Source organism: Malaya genurostris, chromosome 3, assembly GCF_030247185.1.
Source record: "Malaya genurostris strain Urasoe2022 chromosome 3, Malgen_1.1, whole genome shotgun sequence".
Classification (NCBI taxonomy): domain Eukaryota; kingdom Metazoa; phylum Arthropoda; class Insecta; order Diptera; family Culicidae; genus Malaya; species Malaya genurostris.
The window spans coordinates 190,772,063-190,787,474 of NC_080572.1; the positions used below are offsets into that span (position 1 = coordinate 190,772,063).

The 15,412-nt window shown below is 36.7% G+C and overlaps 1 protein-coding gene across 4 annotated transcripts in view; it reads right to left on the bottom strand.

Annotated features, from left to right (window-relative positions):
- Positions 1-536: 536 nt before the first annotated feature.
- Positions 537-15,412, bottom strand: part of LOC131438578 (phosphatase and actin regulator 4-like) — a 487,676-nt gene continuing 472,800 nt past the window's right edge. For all 4 annotated transcript variants that reach the window (XM_058608682.1, XM_058608685.1, XM_058608686.1 and 1 more), the window contains 3 exons: positions 6,814-7,160; positions 6,473-6,749; positions 537-6,407 (listed from right to left, as the gene is read on the bottom strand). In XM_058608682.1, the coding sequence (XP_058464665.1) occupies positions 6,392-6,407; positions 6,473-6,749; positions 6,814-7,160 (640 nt within the window). In that variant the 3' untranslated portion in view covers positions 537-6,391. The remainder of the gene's footprint in view (positions 6,408-6,472; positions 6,750-6,813; positions 7,161-15,412) is intronic.

Here is a 15,412-nt window from a genome sequence, read left to right on the forward strand (position 1 = left end):
AAGCGGCAGGGCAGTGTGGGACATTCAGCTAACGCAGATAAATTGGAAGAAATGCTCTGATTCCGTGTCTGTTTTCACTGTGCGGACACTGACGGGTTAAATCAAGAGAAAGGTTCGAGATTTAGCTCGAACTGGAGTAATGTAACCATCTAATGCTTTGAAGTTCTAATAAAAGTACTGCAAAGAAACAATTTTTGGATTTTTCCTAACTCATTGAATCATAAACTAGATGTATTTTTGTACGTGGCAATTCACTTTCAGTGAGGGTCTAGATTTTTCAAATTGAAAATCGTTTTTATATTTCATTGAATATTTTTCCGGTTCTACATCTCTTAGCAACAATCGCTTTATGAAATTCTATGGTTGTCTATTTCCCTTACATATCATTGGCATCTTAGTCAATGATTTTTCGGCTTGTGTTGGATTTTCAATGGTTTTAGCCAGATGATATTTTTTTAAGATTAGTGTTTTTCAATTGTTTTCATGTTATAATGTACAAAGAAGTAGTGACGGTCATGCGAAATAAAACATCCGAATAATTTATTATTTGTTTTATTTGTCATATTTTCTCATTCTTTTTCTTCAAATTATTGATTTTGTTTTTTCTCATCAATATAATATATGCATGACGCTTAAACGCTATTTTTCTTCTGTTTTATAACTCTTCTATACTTTTCCATATTGAATGGTTATTTTTTTGTTTCAAAGTAGTTATCCAAAAATTCCACAGTTGTTTTTCTGTCTATTGTTTGTTTGTGTGTTCTCGAAATAGTGAGGAAAATGTATTTTGTTCTTCAAGTTGATTTGTTTTTGTATCAAAGACGTTTTTTTGCTTTCGGCTATCTTTTGGTTTTGACCTAATGCTTCGTTACTGCGTTATGCGTGTTTCTTGCGTCGTTTATTGAGTTAATCATTTTCGCATTCCCCATTTCATTCTTGTATGGTTCCTATATATGATAAGATGATCACGTGAATTTCGAAAACGTTACTAATTGAATGTTCACATTTTGTTTCTGTTACTTTATACAAAATAGTTCCTGCTTATTTATAGTTTCCTTTCTACCTCGCTCTCGTACGCACTATTTTTTTTATATGTTTCACTTTGATAGCACGATAACACAACGGATAAGCGAAACAGTGTAGTATTACTTATGTGTTACTGATTTCTTACATGTTTTGTTGTTTCTCTGCACGAAAATTGCCATCGATTTAGAATTTCTTCATTATGTGACTTTTCCGTTACTTTGAGGAAATTAATGAAACGCTTCACATTGCGAAAGCTCACCTGTTTACTGTTTTTTTTTAATTCTTGAACAGAACAGACTGTATTTTGCTATTCTAGCTTACCGCTTGTAGTGTGTATACTAGTATATTCGTTTGCACTACAGAAAAACTGAAACCGAAAACTCCTTTCCCTTCGTCATCTAGCTTAAAACATTACAGGTAAAGTAACGTAAAACTTACCGAGAAATTATACGAGAAAAAAAATTAAAAGTAATTTGTATGGTTTCTACATTAGTTTTTTTTTGTATTTCTTTCCTAGAATAGCGAACGGAAGATATGCATTAGACCAAAAAACTAGCTATCTTCGCCTGGGTTCGAATTGATACTATTTACTTCGCCTCTTCGTTTTACTGAAATATACACAAAGATACAGTTTGTTATGATCTTCACACTTTGATTCGTTGAACAAATCCCCACGAAGGAATCTGGCCAGTTCCATTGCTTGTCTTGTATTGTTGTGTATGTTTTTATTCACTGTTTGCGATTGATCTGTCGTCAGTCCGCTTTTGTTGTGGTTATTGTGTGTGTTTTTTTTTCTTCCACTATTGGTTTAGTTGCTTAGCATAAGTGATTTGTTTTATTCTGCTACCAAAAAGTCCATAAACTTATTAATTTCAAGTTTAATTTGCATACTGATCCGTTATGTTTTGCATCTAGCGATGTAGTAGTATTTTCACAAGATATGTACAAATACAGATAATTTCCTTTTTTTCTGGAAACTGTTCAGAATGCTTATGTACTTGTGTTATATTTTAGCTGTTATTGAGTTATTTCAGCTCACGTAATCGTTTACCGGTAGTATAGTTTTCAGCGTTCCCTTTTACTAATGGAAACTGAACAGTTATTCGAACGGTAAAAGGTTCTTTGAGTGGTTTCAAAAAATTTCTTGAGATAATACAAGATACCATTATTCGGATGAGAATTCTCCGTTGTCCAATTTTTAGTTTTGATAGCACAAATCGAAGCTTTCCACGGCCGTAGATGTAGGTTTGGTTGCAGAGGCTTTGACAATATTTTCTTGTTCTAAATTAGACCCTCATGAGATGACAATTTTATGTGTACATTCTTCGCTCTCCGCATAAGGTCATTTCCGTAATCGAGCCATTCCGGTTCGCGGTGTAATTAATCCCAATATCTTCGCCTTGGCTCTAAGTATAAATCTCGATGAACTTTAGAAAAGGTCCCAAGTACAACTGACGGATTCTCTTTGTTTAATTACTCTTTCAGTTATTATGGCATATCCCTGTATTTTCCAACAATTTCTTCACTACAGATCGAGAGTCGACGGGTTCAGTCGTTATTCGATGTAAAGAGTTAGAGAGAGGGATTACCGACCGTAAAAATCGAAACTTTACACTTAGGACCGTTTTCTCGTGTTTGAGTTCAAATGTCGCTGTGATTATTAGTGAGAAACATGTACAACACTTCTGATATAGAGTTTATTATTTTATCTTATGCTTAGAGCCAATGCATCGAATAGAGTAGTAAATCTCACTTTGAATAAGATTATTTTATACATAAAAGATGAACGATGGAGTTAAGATGATTCAGGGTACGAGTATCCTATTATTTTCTATTTCATGAGAACTGGACAAAAAATTTTGACTGAAAAAAACTCCGTTTCGAAAAACGGAAGATGAATGACTGACTAAAGATAATTTTTCACACCTCTTCGCACCATGAAGCAAGTTTGATCAAACTAGTCGATCGCAAACAAAAAAATAACGTCAAATGGAACTCGAGAGAAGAGAAAATATTGGCACAAACACCTGTAAAATCCGAAGTGATTCGGCTTTAAGCTACCGAAAATAACAGTGCGAAACACACTTGTCAGTGAAGAATACAAGTCGTACAAAGTCAGTAAACATCCGAACCGGTACATGTAGTAGAATTTCGTGGCTAAAACCGAGCAAGGCTCTCGAACGACTGTGTTTTGACGAAATACAAGAGCTGCATCTTGCTCGATTACGACGACTGGACGTGGTGATGTATTCGGAAGATACGGAAGTTCGTGTTTGCCGACAAATTCGCGAAGAAAGCTATGATTGGCAAGCGATTTGCAGTTTCGATCTGAAAACGGAACCAATCGTCACATCCTGGACGACGGCGATCCGTTTTCACTGTGCAGGCTCAGATGGGTTTCATCAAGAGGAAGGTTTAAGATTTAGTTCGAACTGGAACAAAGTAATCATTTAAAGTAACAACTTTGCAGTTAGAATAAAAGTGCTGTGAAGCAACCATGAATGGACTTATTGAACTTATTGAATCTCGAATTACAGTTCTTTTTGTGCGTACAAATTTCTTTTAGTCAGTCTTTATTATCGGACCTTATCATTCCAGAGCAGCAAACATTGTTCTAGTATTGTAGTTCTTAACTTTGATAGCAACTATTGTGTGACTGGAAAAAATTTCCGAAACTCGTTTACGTTCTGCACGACAGCAAACACGTTGCACTTCGCAAATAAAAAAAGTGTTCTGTAAGCAGCAGAAACTTTATGTCTGCCTAGCGGTTTATATTGAACTGCTGGGTCGAAGACGAAACATCAAGTATCTAAACAAATTTCTTGTTTTGAAAATAATTCCAGTAACAACTGCGAAACTTATCGAACGCCATGGAAACTACAATATGCTTCAAAGCATTAATAGCTTACAAGTGAACTTCGGATATGAAATTTGAATAAACTTGATTTATAGTCGATTAAAAAAACTGATTTGAAACATAATACAATCAGGTTTTTGGAAAGGTTTCACAAGCAGTAATATGAACAATTTTACACGAACGCGTGAATTTAGTAACAGTTCTGTAACAGTTGAGTTGCGTTTAAAATTCCAAACTTTAGGACGGCGAACGATCACAATTAAGTTAAAGCCGGGTCAAAATAAACGACATAAAAAAACCTTCAAATTCTTGAATGACGTGTAAAAAATCAAACAGTTCCATTATTTCCGGTGCTTCTGGAATCGGAAACCAGGATAGTTGGACTCGCCTTTTTTGGTCTTCTGCTGAAATTGAATATCGATAGGAATAATTGTGAGATTTGTTTAAATTTTTTTTTACGTTTTTTGATTCGCCACTTTGAGCGACGGCATTAGATTCTAACTACTCTTCATCCTGTAATTCCCAAACCGGTCGAAATGCACGAGTTTTTATGGGATCGAGAGACCTTTCATTTGAACCAACGTTTGTGAAAATCATTCAAATTTTGTGAGTGAGTAAGTGAGTTCTAATTTGGAGTGTATGACCAATATTTCCGGTGCGTTTGGAATCGGAAACTGGGAATCAGGATAGCCGGAATCGGTTATTTCGTTTTCACTACCGATTGAAAGAGTTTTGACCGTTGTTTAATTTTTTTAAATGTTTTAAATCTCGCCGCTTTTAGCAAAAACACACACAGAGCGTACTCGACGAACTGCGCCTCAATGAATGAATAGGCATGAACATTTACTCGGTGTTTGAAGATTATTTCGGCCGGAATAATAACAGTCTCCTCCTCGTTTGAGTCACCAATTATCAACAGCAAGTGTACATCAATAGTTTTCGATTTTACTGAATGCATTGAGACGTGTTTCGAGGCATTCAAAATGAAAATTGAAAGAGGAATCAATAAATTTACGTACATTCAGCTATCAAGACTGGTATATCGTTCATCTGTTATCTTGAATAAACTGATATGTTTAACAGGAGGTCATTTGATAGGCGGTCTCTAAGTCAATCGAAAGATTTATTTGTTATTTCAAGGGAGCAACTGACGATGCTTCGAGTAAGGTTTAATTGACAGTACTATCCATTCAGTGTGTAAGCGAGTGGTATATGTATAAAGTGACTGATCAGTAGAATGTCTAAACCACTTAAAATTTCGACAACCGTTATTTTTTCAGAGCAGAAATAATTTGTTTTGCAATATTTTTATTCCAAGATTTGACTAATTTTGATAAAGTCACTCATACAACATTTGAAAGCTAAACGCTAAATCGTGACAAAATCTACATGTCCCTAGAGTTTGATTGGAAACTCCAACGATGCCAACTTCGAATATGATTTGGCAAGAAGAGATCCTATTCGTTTGTAATCTCGTCATCAAATAATGTTAAATTTGCGTCAATTTCTGCTCATGAGCATCCAACATTCTCAAGGAAACACCTTACCTCTGGTTTGTAATGTTCTGCTTCCATTGCGAAGCATTCTTTTCGTGTTCACATCTGTTTTCAACGGATAGTATTACGGTTCCCTTTGGTCAACCAACGTTCACCAACATAACGGCCACGGAAAGCATCGCTGTCTTCAATATCTTTAGTGTTCTATGCTCTGATTATACTTCAGCCACTAATCACTAATTTTCACCGACTCGCTTTTCCGTTTGTTTTGTTTTGCTTCGGTAACATTCTAATAACGTCAACATTATCACAGTATTATTATTCTTTATTTATTATAATTTTAAGGTTTCCTTTAATTTCTGATTGAAACATTCTAGTTGCTTACTGTTTTCGGTTGCTGTTTTCAATGTTTCAGCTTCTTTGTTGTTCTTGGTTTGCTACAAACAAACTTGTATATTGTTATATGCTGCGGTGTGTGAGTTTCGCCTAAGTTCAATTAACTGCCCTCGTTACTCAGGCCATGCGGTTTGTGAGTAAAATATCAATCGTGTTGCGGATGGGGGGTTGATACCGCACGGAATGAGGTATCCGTTCTGGTCCGAAATTCCAAAAATCGTCGGTGTGTTAATCGGTTGGGCAAGGTAGTTCTGTCCAAGTGTCCAGTAGTCCTCGGCATCTGATGCACACGGGTCAGATGGCTCAAAAGTAGACTCAAAACAGCTACATCTGTGGATCCTGAAAAGAAAATGCAGGATTTGTGCGAAGGTCTGACATCCTCTTCGCTCCAAAGTCACACCAATGCATGTGAGTGTGTTGTTTAGGCTGGGCTATTTATGTATATGATTTGCGATTAGGCTGCTGATCCAGTGGATTCTGCAGCTGTTACTACCAATGCTGCTGTTTCGGGTTTTCTTTATATATACACAATCAAATGTTTGTTGTAGTAATTCTTAATGAGAAATGTAAAGTAATGAACGGCAAAGTGTCTCTGCTTGATCCTACATTGCAGCTGTCATGGCCTATGAAACCTGGAATAGTTTTGATTCAAAATGAGTTTGTATCGCCTAAATGAAACCGAACAATTCGCACAAACCTGGTAAGATGTCGACTGCCTTCGTGTACGGCCATCTCGGAGCTTTTGAATTCGTTCAGCTCCTTGCGGATAGCCGCTTTGTCCTTGGGGGTGAGTCTTGTCCACGGTTTATCCGCTCGCCGGTCGTAATCGTGCGCTTGCGTAACTTCGATGTAATCGTTGAAGCGGATAATCTTTTTCTCCTTCAACTCGTCTACGGTGGGCCGGAAGCTGAGTTTCCGCAGCAGGTAACGTTTCTTCTCCTCCTTTTGTTTCTTCTCTTCTGCTGGACTTTGCGCTGCAAAGATCAAGGGGGCAATTTAATAAAACAATCAGGATCGGATAAATGACGGTTGACTTACTTTTCAAAATATTCCTTTCAACCAGCTCTTCCGCGGTAGGCCGCATCGAAAGCCGTCGGATGAGCCGAGCTCCGATAGCTTCCTTCGACTCTTGCTTTTCGTTGTCCGATTGCAGCTGCAGAATGTTCCGGTTGATTAGCTCCTGGCGGTCGGGTCGCAGCGCTAGCTTGATCGATAAACTTTCCTTGCGAGCAATCTTCGCCGCTCGGTCCGGATCCTCATCCCGGTAACGGATTGGACCGTCATTCTGATCGTCGTTGTCGCCCTCGCGAATCACAAACGGTCGCGTATTTTCCTTGTTCTCCATCGTACTTGGTAGGCCAATCTGGAAGCGCATCGGTCGCGAGCTGATGGGTTGGCGTTTGGTAATGTAAGATAAGAATGTTAGAAACGTAAGAAATGGTACCGGTAGGTAATGTTCAATGAAAACAGTTGAGTTAAAATAATACATGATTGTAAGTGAAAAAACAAACTCAAAAGATAATTGGGTGCGCTATGCTTTAGGATCGTTCCCTCGGCTAACGATAGATCATTCCAGGTGAAATCGAAACAATTGTGTGTGCTTAAAAAATCATATTAGCGACAACATATATACATTGCAGCGAAATACCGACGCATGCAAATTACGATAGAAGTTATTTTAAGACTTTTGTGAAACATAAGAGTTCTATCACATTCTCTGAAGAGTTATTTAGAAGTTAAATGTCTGGCTGTGTGAAATATGATTAGTGACTTACCCAGATGTGTGGTACTTTTTTAATATCTATAATCATGCCATCAAAAAACAAAGTGTCTTTTCATGAAGACTCCTGATGAGTCATTTGCTAATGTTTTAAAAGAACAACTGCCAACTCATTCCGTACCCCTTCGAGTGATTATCAAAAATGTTTTCCTAACGGATTATTCGAGAATTAGACTCATTCTGTACCAAAGTCGGCGAACCCGCCCAACGTTCCCCAGCTGCATCCCTGCGAAAATTTCTGGGTCAACAATTCACATTCGGATCTACCTACCAGGATTCGAAATCAGAACAAATTTTCTTAGGGGGGGGGGGGGGGGTCTAACACTTTTGTAAAATCATTTATTATTTTCTTTATATTTTCTTATAGTTAGACGTTTAAAGAATTTTCTGTGAAATTTTCAAGCCCATTGGAACGAAACTCTGAAAGTTATAGACCTTTATCTATGGCTATCTCATTCTACGAAGAAGCAAGAGCTCGGCGCACAGGCCCAAGATTACTACTTCGATTGACTTCAAAACTTGACAAAACATTCTTGAAATGTTTCGTTATAATAAATTATAAAATAAAAAATATGATCTTTTGAAAATGAAAGACCCTACGGGCTCCCTGGAGTAATTTATTGTTTCCATTGATTGTATAGACAAAATCCTTTAAACGCGTTTTCCTTCAAAGCAGGTTTTGAAAGTCCGTGTCCATCGTCATTCAAAAACTACTGCACCAATTTTTTCAAATTTTGCACACACTTTCTACATATAAAAAACTAGACCCCAACGTTTTCCTTTTCATTGTTTGTTACTTTGGGGAGAGGTTTAATAGCTACAAAATGGTGGATTTTTTCAAACAGAAACGCTGGGGTCTAAAAAACTGTGCTGCATTCATTTGTTCACTTCTGATTAGTCTGCGCTGAGATACAGTGGACACCGCAAATCATGATTTTTAAGAAGCGTTCTCGAAAATATCTCTTCACTTACGAATCATAGAACCGTCTTGGTTAACTGTAATCCAGTTAACTTTTCCAAAAATGTATGTAAGATGATGTGAGGTAAAATAAAATAGAGTTATTTGCGCTCATTCAGATAAACATAAATCCGTTCAAACGTTTTACAGTCAGTTTCCAAAGTATAGTAAGAAATAAAGATATTTTGGGGCAAAACTATTATTAATCGATTCTACTGGTATTATTGCATAAGAAATATCTATAATTTCATGGATTTCTATGACATTATTGAGTGCAGTCGCGTTTTCGATCAATTTTTCCCCACTGTGCGATAGCTTAATTCCATGAATTGAAATTCGGATTGCTGTCGCATCCACCATTTTTGCCATTTTTAGCTCCCAGCGACTATTTCCTGTACTCATATTAAAAAAAAAACGCTTGCTGGGAAGAAATTTGCATCGAATGATTGGGTTTTCACTGAGATTGAAACGTTTTTTGAGGCTAAAGAGAAATCGTGGCCTAAAAATGGTGTAGCGGTGTAGAAAAATGTTATTTTTTCTTTATCAGACTGAAGACTTTTTGACCGACGTGTAATTTAGATGATATTGTTTGTTTCCCCAGTTCTATGATTGTTATTGTAGGATAAATAAACAATGCAAAGTTTTGGTATTACATTCCGTTCGTGGAATATAAACATTCTTTTTTAACAAACTTCGCAGCCGACTCTCAGCGTACAGAATCATAGCTAGTGGTACGATCCTGTTAACGCTATGAATCATTCTAGGTCGCGACTCGAATATATGATAACTGGATTGTAAGACCAGTGTCCTCTGCTTCGAGCGACCGCCTAGAGATCTGATAGTGCTAAATATTATCATTATAATCCTATCGAGATTTGAAATATTCTAACAACGATAAACTGTAGTAGTCTGCAAAGATTCACCCAAAACAAACTTTACTTGGAAAGAGTTATCACGGAAAATATGCCAGCCCAGTCAATTTGAAGAAATACAATAGCAAAAAATCTAACGTATGGTACATATTATTTTAGTAATTCCACCAAAATATTCAGTCAATAAATTCTACCACGTACCAATTTACGAACATCTTATGCAAAACTTCCACCTTCAGATTGTTTGATTTATACTCTATGATCAGCGCTGTGTATAATTTATCGTCACGGAGAAACTTCTAAGCAGACTCAGAGTCTTAAAATTGTAAACATACGAGCAAAAACCCATTTGATTTACTAATCGACTAAGAAACCCTCTCCCGGAAGACGCAGCATTTTCAGACTATTAACTAAAGGTAAGGTAAAGTAGGTAAGAACAAGCAATTTTGGAGCTTCGTTCGTGCTTTTGTTTATTGTAAATATTTTAAAGAGATAAATATCTAGTTTTCCAACCCGTTTCGAATCCTCTTTAATCCCCAGAAGGTGAAACTCGAAAGACGTACGTTCTTTCCGAGAAACATAAGCCAGCCCCCGCAAGAGCTCGAGGCTCAACTTATGTATCTTCAGAATCCGTTCAACAGCTTACCTACAGATGGGTTACGACTACTGGAAAACTATTCCGCCACGTGTTTTTGTTTGTGTATGTGTGCTGGTGTTAATGTGGATCATATACGCTTCCAACGAACTGCCTGAAGTGTGTAAGCGTAGGCGTGTTTATGAAGATAAAGATGTCGTCGAGAATTAGGATGTAGGTCGGTCTGTTCACCTTCGTCAGGATTTGACGATGCGTGATTTTAAGTTCCCATTATAGCAAAAGGGAAAAATATTATTTGATACTAAATTCGAATTCGAATTGAATTAAAGTAATGTCATTGTGAACACGTTTAAAATACTAAGAATGCCCGTGGCAAAGGTCAGACAAATCCTAGACTTATGTTAACAATACTACCTGTTCACGCGATATCAGATATCCCCGGAAACAATTTCACCTTGTTCGACTGTCGTCACCGCAACAGACTGCGATAAATAAATAATGGCACCTTCTGGTTCCGGATCAACTTTGCCCTGCGTTATTAGCAACGGTCAGTGTGTTTCCAAAGGACCAAAGAACCAAAGGGTAGTTGATTTGTTAGACTTTTGTTGATAACTTCCTACCGCTGATGTTGTCTTTAGCCATTGCTTTCCGTTTTTTTTTCTTACATCCGAGCCTTTGATTCAGGCCAATCGCCACCCAGAGCTTCTTCAGCCTGGGACCCGCTTCGGGTTCAGTTTTATGTTCGGTTCGGTCAGCCTAGTGCCTGTATAGAATTTATTTTCGCATGAGTTGGGTCGATTTTTTGTTGTCTGCGCCTATCCAGTAACCACCAGATAACAAGGTTCGTGAAAATTCAATCTTTTGAAGCAGATTTGGTTTTGTATTCATAACGGCTGGAGACAGTGGGGTGGACGGGAGAATGTACTATAATTTTAATCAACTCAATTGCTGGTTTTTAAAGCGAAAGGTATTGAAACCATTGAGAGGTAATGGGATTAGCACGGTCGATTTTCATTATATATTATTTTAGTTTCGCGAAGTTAGTGATTCTCCAGCTGCTTTTAAGGCCAGGTTCTACCAAAAATGTGTTTTTTTTCAAAAATTTCCAAACTATATTTCAGAATTATACTTTTTTTAGATAAAGGTACATATATAAGACATCATAACATTTTTTACACTTTTTTAGTTTTTCAATATGGTGGGTCTGGAAACAGTTTCACAAACTTTTTCGATTGGTTAGTGGATGTCATTATTTTCTGGAAACCAATCATCGAAAAGAAAAATGCAGAACAGTTTCATATTCTGCATAGATTTTTTTTTATAACCGGAATAAAAATGAAAAGTTTCCATAAAAAAAAACAAAATGGCGATCATTTTCTACTTTCGACCCTTTTTTCAACTTTTAATTGTTAATAACTTTTCTAAATAACAATAAATATTTTTGTTTATAGCTCTAATCAAAGAGAGACATCTAATAATGTTGATACGTGCTATAGTTTTGGAATACGAGTGACACCCAATTGAAAAAAAAACATGGTTTCGAGAAAAAACCGATCAAATTTTGTATTCGTGACTAATCGTGCTTGGGCGCGCACCGTCCCCTCTTTTACTATCAATTTCTCGGTCGCGCGGACCTTCGGGACTAATTCTACATCATTTCTAAGAGTATTTTCTAGCAATTTACGAAAACAAAATTTTATCTATTTTTTTGCAAATTGTTTAGAGCAACTAATCCGCAATCAAAGCTTTTGAGAATTTGCTTTCTCGATGCTGTCCAAGATATCCTTATTGAGTTTTTAAAATACTCAGTAATGGTTCTCCACAACATAGAAGTTTCACAAAGCTTGCTCCATTTTAATTCTTGTTCAGTCTTGACGAAGAACCACAAATCTGTTCCAAAATGAGCCATATTTGGATATACGCAAATGAGCATTTTTGTATTCGCGCTATTAAAAAAATGTGCATCATAATTTCTGTAGTGAAAATGATGATCCAAATGATGATCCAAATGATGATCATGATTAAACCATGATTTCCATACATTTCTTTTTCGGCAGTCACAAGAGCCGCATCTGGAAATGAACTGGCATTGTTGCCATTCCTTTTAATAGCATAATTTTAATTTGACAAGTCGAAGACGAAATGTAAATAAAATATGTAAAATGAAAGTTAATCCCCAAATGACCAAATCTGAATCGGACTGTTTAAATCGAAAAATCGTTTTCATTCGACACGTCAGTAAGGACATTGTACTTCGGTGCAAAATAGAAAAGTTTTCTGTAAATCGCAGAAATGTACGTCTACTTAGCGGTTTATGTAGAGCTGCTAGGTGGAATAATAGTTCAACATAAATTGTTATGCACTGACGAATCGAAGATGATCGACTGCCTTCTTCACTCTCGTTGGTGTCGCTTCTCTTTATATGACACCGATTGACCGATTGGTTGTATTGCCAGTTAATTTTTCGTTTCTGAAGAACATTCTCTTCACTGGATTATCAGCAATAACCTAGCTGTGTCGCAACATCGAGTCGGAAAAGTAGATATTGGAATTCTTTCTTTCTCGTGCAATACTTGTACTAACACAAGACGACGTGCTCATTCGCTGAGAGTTTCGTTGGATTTGGAGCCGAATGTTCTCAACTCCATCGGAATAGTTACGTAACAGCCATGAGTCATGATTATTAGCGATCGATAAAGTAGAATGGAGTTGTTTTTATTTCACACAGAGGGCAGTATTGCCCTTAATGTTTCGTCAAAATCAATCAGCTGGTTATTGTTTCCAATCCGATCCCAGCATTATTCTAAAAACAGGACCACGTATGTTTCGTGCTTCGAAGTAGTTTTTTGTTCTCGTCCTGTATAGATTCCCAAATAATCCAAGCGGATGCTGCGAAATACATGCTAAAGTCGATAAGTTGAAAATGTTGATGATTACCCAAATTGCGGTTCTGTCGGTGCAATGTCGTTAATAAAACAAACTAACAAGCAATCGAAAAAGTGTTTTGTAATTTGCTTTGAAAATCAAACATTGACTTTGCTCGAAAATGTTTCGAAAGTGTTCCGAAAATGGTTTAAATATATGGTAAGGATGTGTTCGTAGACATTTCATTGCAAATAATTTATATTTGAGAAGTTGCACGAGTTCTATAACAACCTAAACTCTGTGAAAATGATCCTAATCAATTAATGTTTTTTAAGGAGCTTACTGATTTGAAATTTAGATAGAACACATGCCAAATTCTGAAAAGGCCATTTTTTCATTTGGTAGATAATTGCTTGGCATTCAACATTGAAATATGATTCTGGGCAAGTGGCCGCCATGACTTTTGTTCACAAAGGTCATTCTGGAGGCCCAATTTTCGACCAAGCATTTGAGGGCGTATTTCAGCAATGACACGTTGAATATTGGCTTCCAAGGCACCAACCGTTGCCGATTATTTTTTGTGGGGATACTTCACATCGCCACAAAAATAATCGAGTGGCGTCAAATCAACCGAACGTGAAGGACAAGTCATCGGTCCATTTTTCGAAATAAAGTTGTTGTTGAAATGTTCTTTCAATAAATCGATTGTTTCGGCCGCAGTATGGCAAGTGGCACCATCCTGATGAAACCACAGTTCGTCCACATCCATATCTTGTATTTTTTGCGACAATAATTTATTGATCATGGTATTGTATCGATTTTGTTTCGTTCATAAGTGCGAAATTTTTATAACGAATTCCAATAAATATGATGCGATGTGCTAATAGTACATTGGAATGAATCAGTTTGTTTTGTCTAGCGATTAACGTTCACTCTGGCTGATAATAAAAACATTATTAAAAAAACAATTACAAAGCATGTTATTTGCTGATTAAAAAATATTATCCAATTTAGCTTCAATATCATGCACAGAAGTGACTGGAGCGCAGACTATCGCTACATAAATTTAAAAGCGCTATTCAAACGCTTCAAATGCTGTGTGTTTGAGATATGCAAAATGCTGCGCTCCTGTTACCTCTATAAATCAAATTTATAGCGTTTTATTGGGATTAATCTAAATATTGAAGTGTAATCAACCAGTTGGATTTAAGCAAAGACATCATATTAACAAGATATCCAGCTCTCATATTTCCCGAACAAATTATTGGCAACATTCTTTTTTGCGAGTAGGGCGCCCCCAGGCGAGTTCGCATCGAATCTTGTATATAAAAGTAGATGAGAAAAATGTCAAATTAGTGCACGCGAAAATAGCAGCATTGCGCGCCCATACAATTGACATGATATGTTGAATGTGATGCCGTGCGATGGCGTTGCTGAAATGAAGATTGATTTCGCACCAAGCTGACAGGGTCTGATTTAAGGCAGCTTTTCGTCGCTATAATCACTATTTGGAATGTGGGAAAAAATTGTCGTTCATAAAGACCACCCAACGTGCATATCTAATCATGCGATCATTATTTTTTCTGTTACGAATTTATTCAGTAAAGATTTTTTTATTGATGAAAATATAACAATTAAGTTTTGCACGAATCACTTTGTTGTCGACTTGATTATCTCTTTAGCGCTATATCTTTGGGTGAAAATTCGTCATCAAGTTCGCTGACACAAAAAATCACTTGTGAACTTCGATGTTTAGAGTTTTGTGGATTATACTTGCTTCATGAAAAAAATCTCTGGTGATTTTTTCAATCACTGAGGATTTTTTTTAGAAAATCTTTTTTCACGAGTGATAATGAAATGAACTTTTTCTGCTCTAGATTATCCCAACACTGCTCCATATGCCATTCGATTGAAAATAAGTGAGAAGTTATAGAATCCGAGATCGCGGGAAAACCGGTGCACGATTTAAAGCAGTTGTCGCGCAGTATAAGGGTGCAGCCAGAGCGAACATTGCTAGATAAAACAAACTGGTTCATTCCAATGTGCTGTTAGCACATCGCATCATATTCATTGGAATTCGTTATAAACATTTTGCACTTATGAACAAAACAAAATCCAGGGAAAAAATAGGGAGAAAAAAAGACAGACAGTATTTTGATTGTGACAGCGCCGTGCCCGTGATTTTGTGAATGTCACAAAATAAGTAAGGTTGAAGAGAATACTAATGAATCCTGGTAATTTTTGTTGATATTGAAATGACAGTACAGTACTTGCTACTTTTATTGATGATATTACTCCACTACCACGGTATTGCTGAATAAATTTCGAATACGTCACCACTATTGATCCACTGATTAACCACCCTACGCGCACTGAACATTTTCAGAAAGGTTCAGTTTTTGTTCATCGGCGAATTTATTCATCATGTATGCTGCAAAGGATATAACGGCTATGAAAATTCATTTACCAAAAATCTTCTGTTGGAGAATCATATCAGATATATTCAATGTGCGAACAGTTTTTCTTAAACATAATCGAGAAGAACGTTTGCTAGTGAACTTTTCACA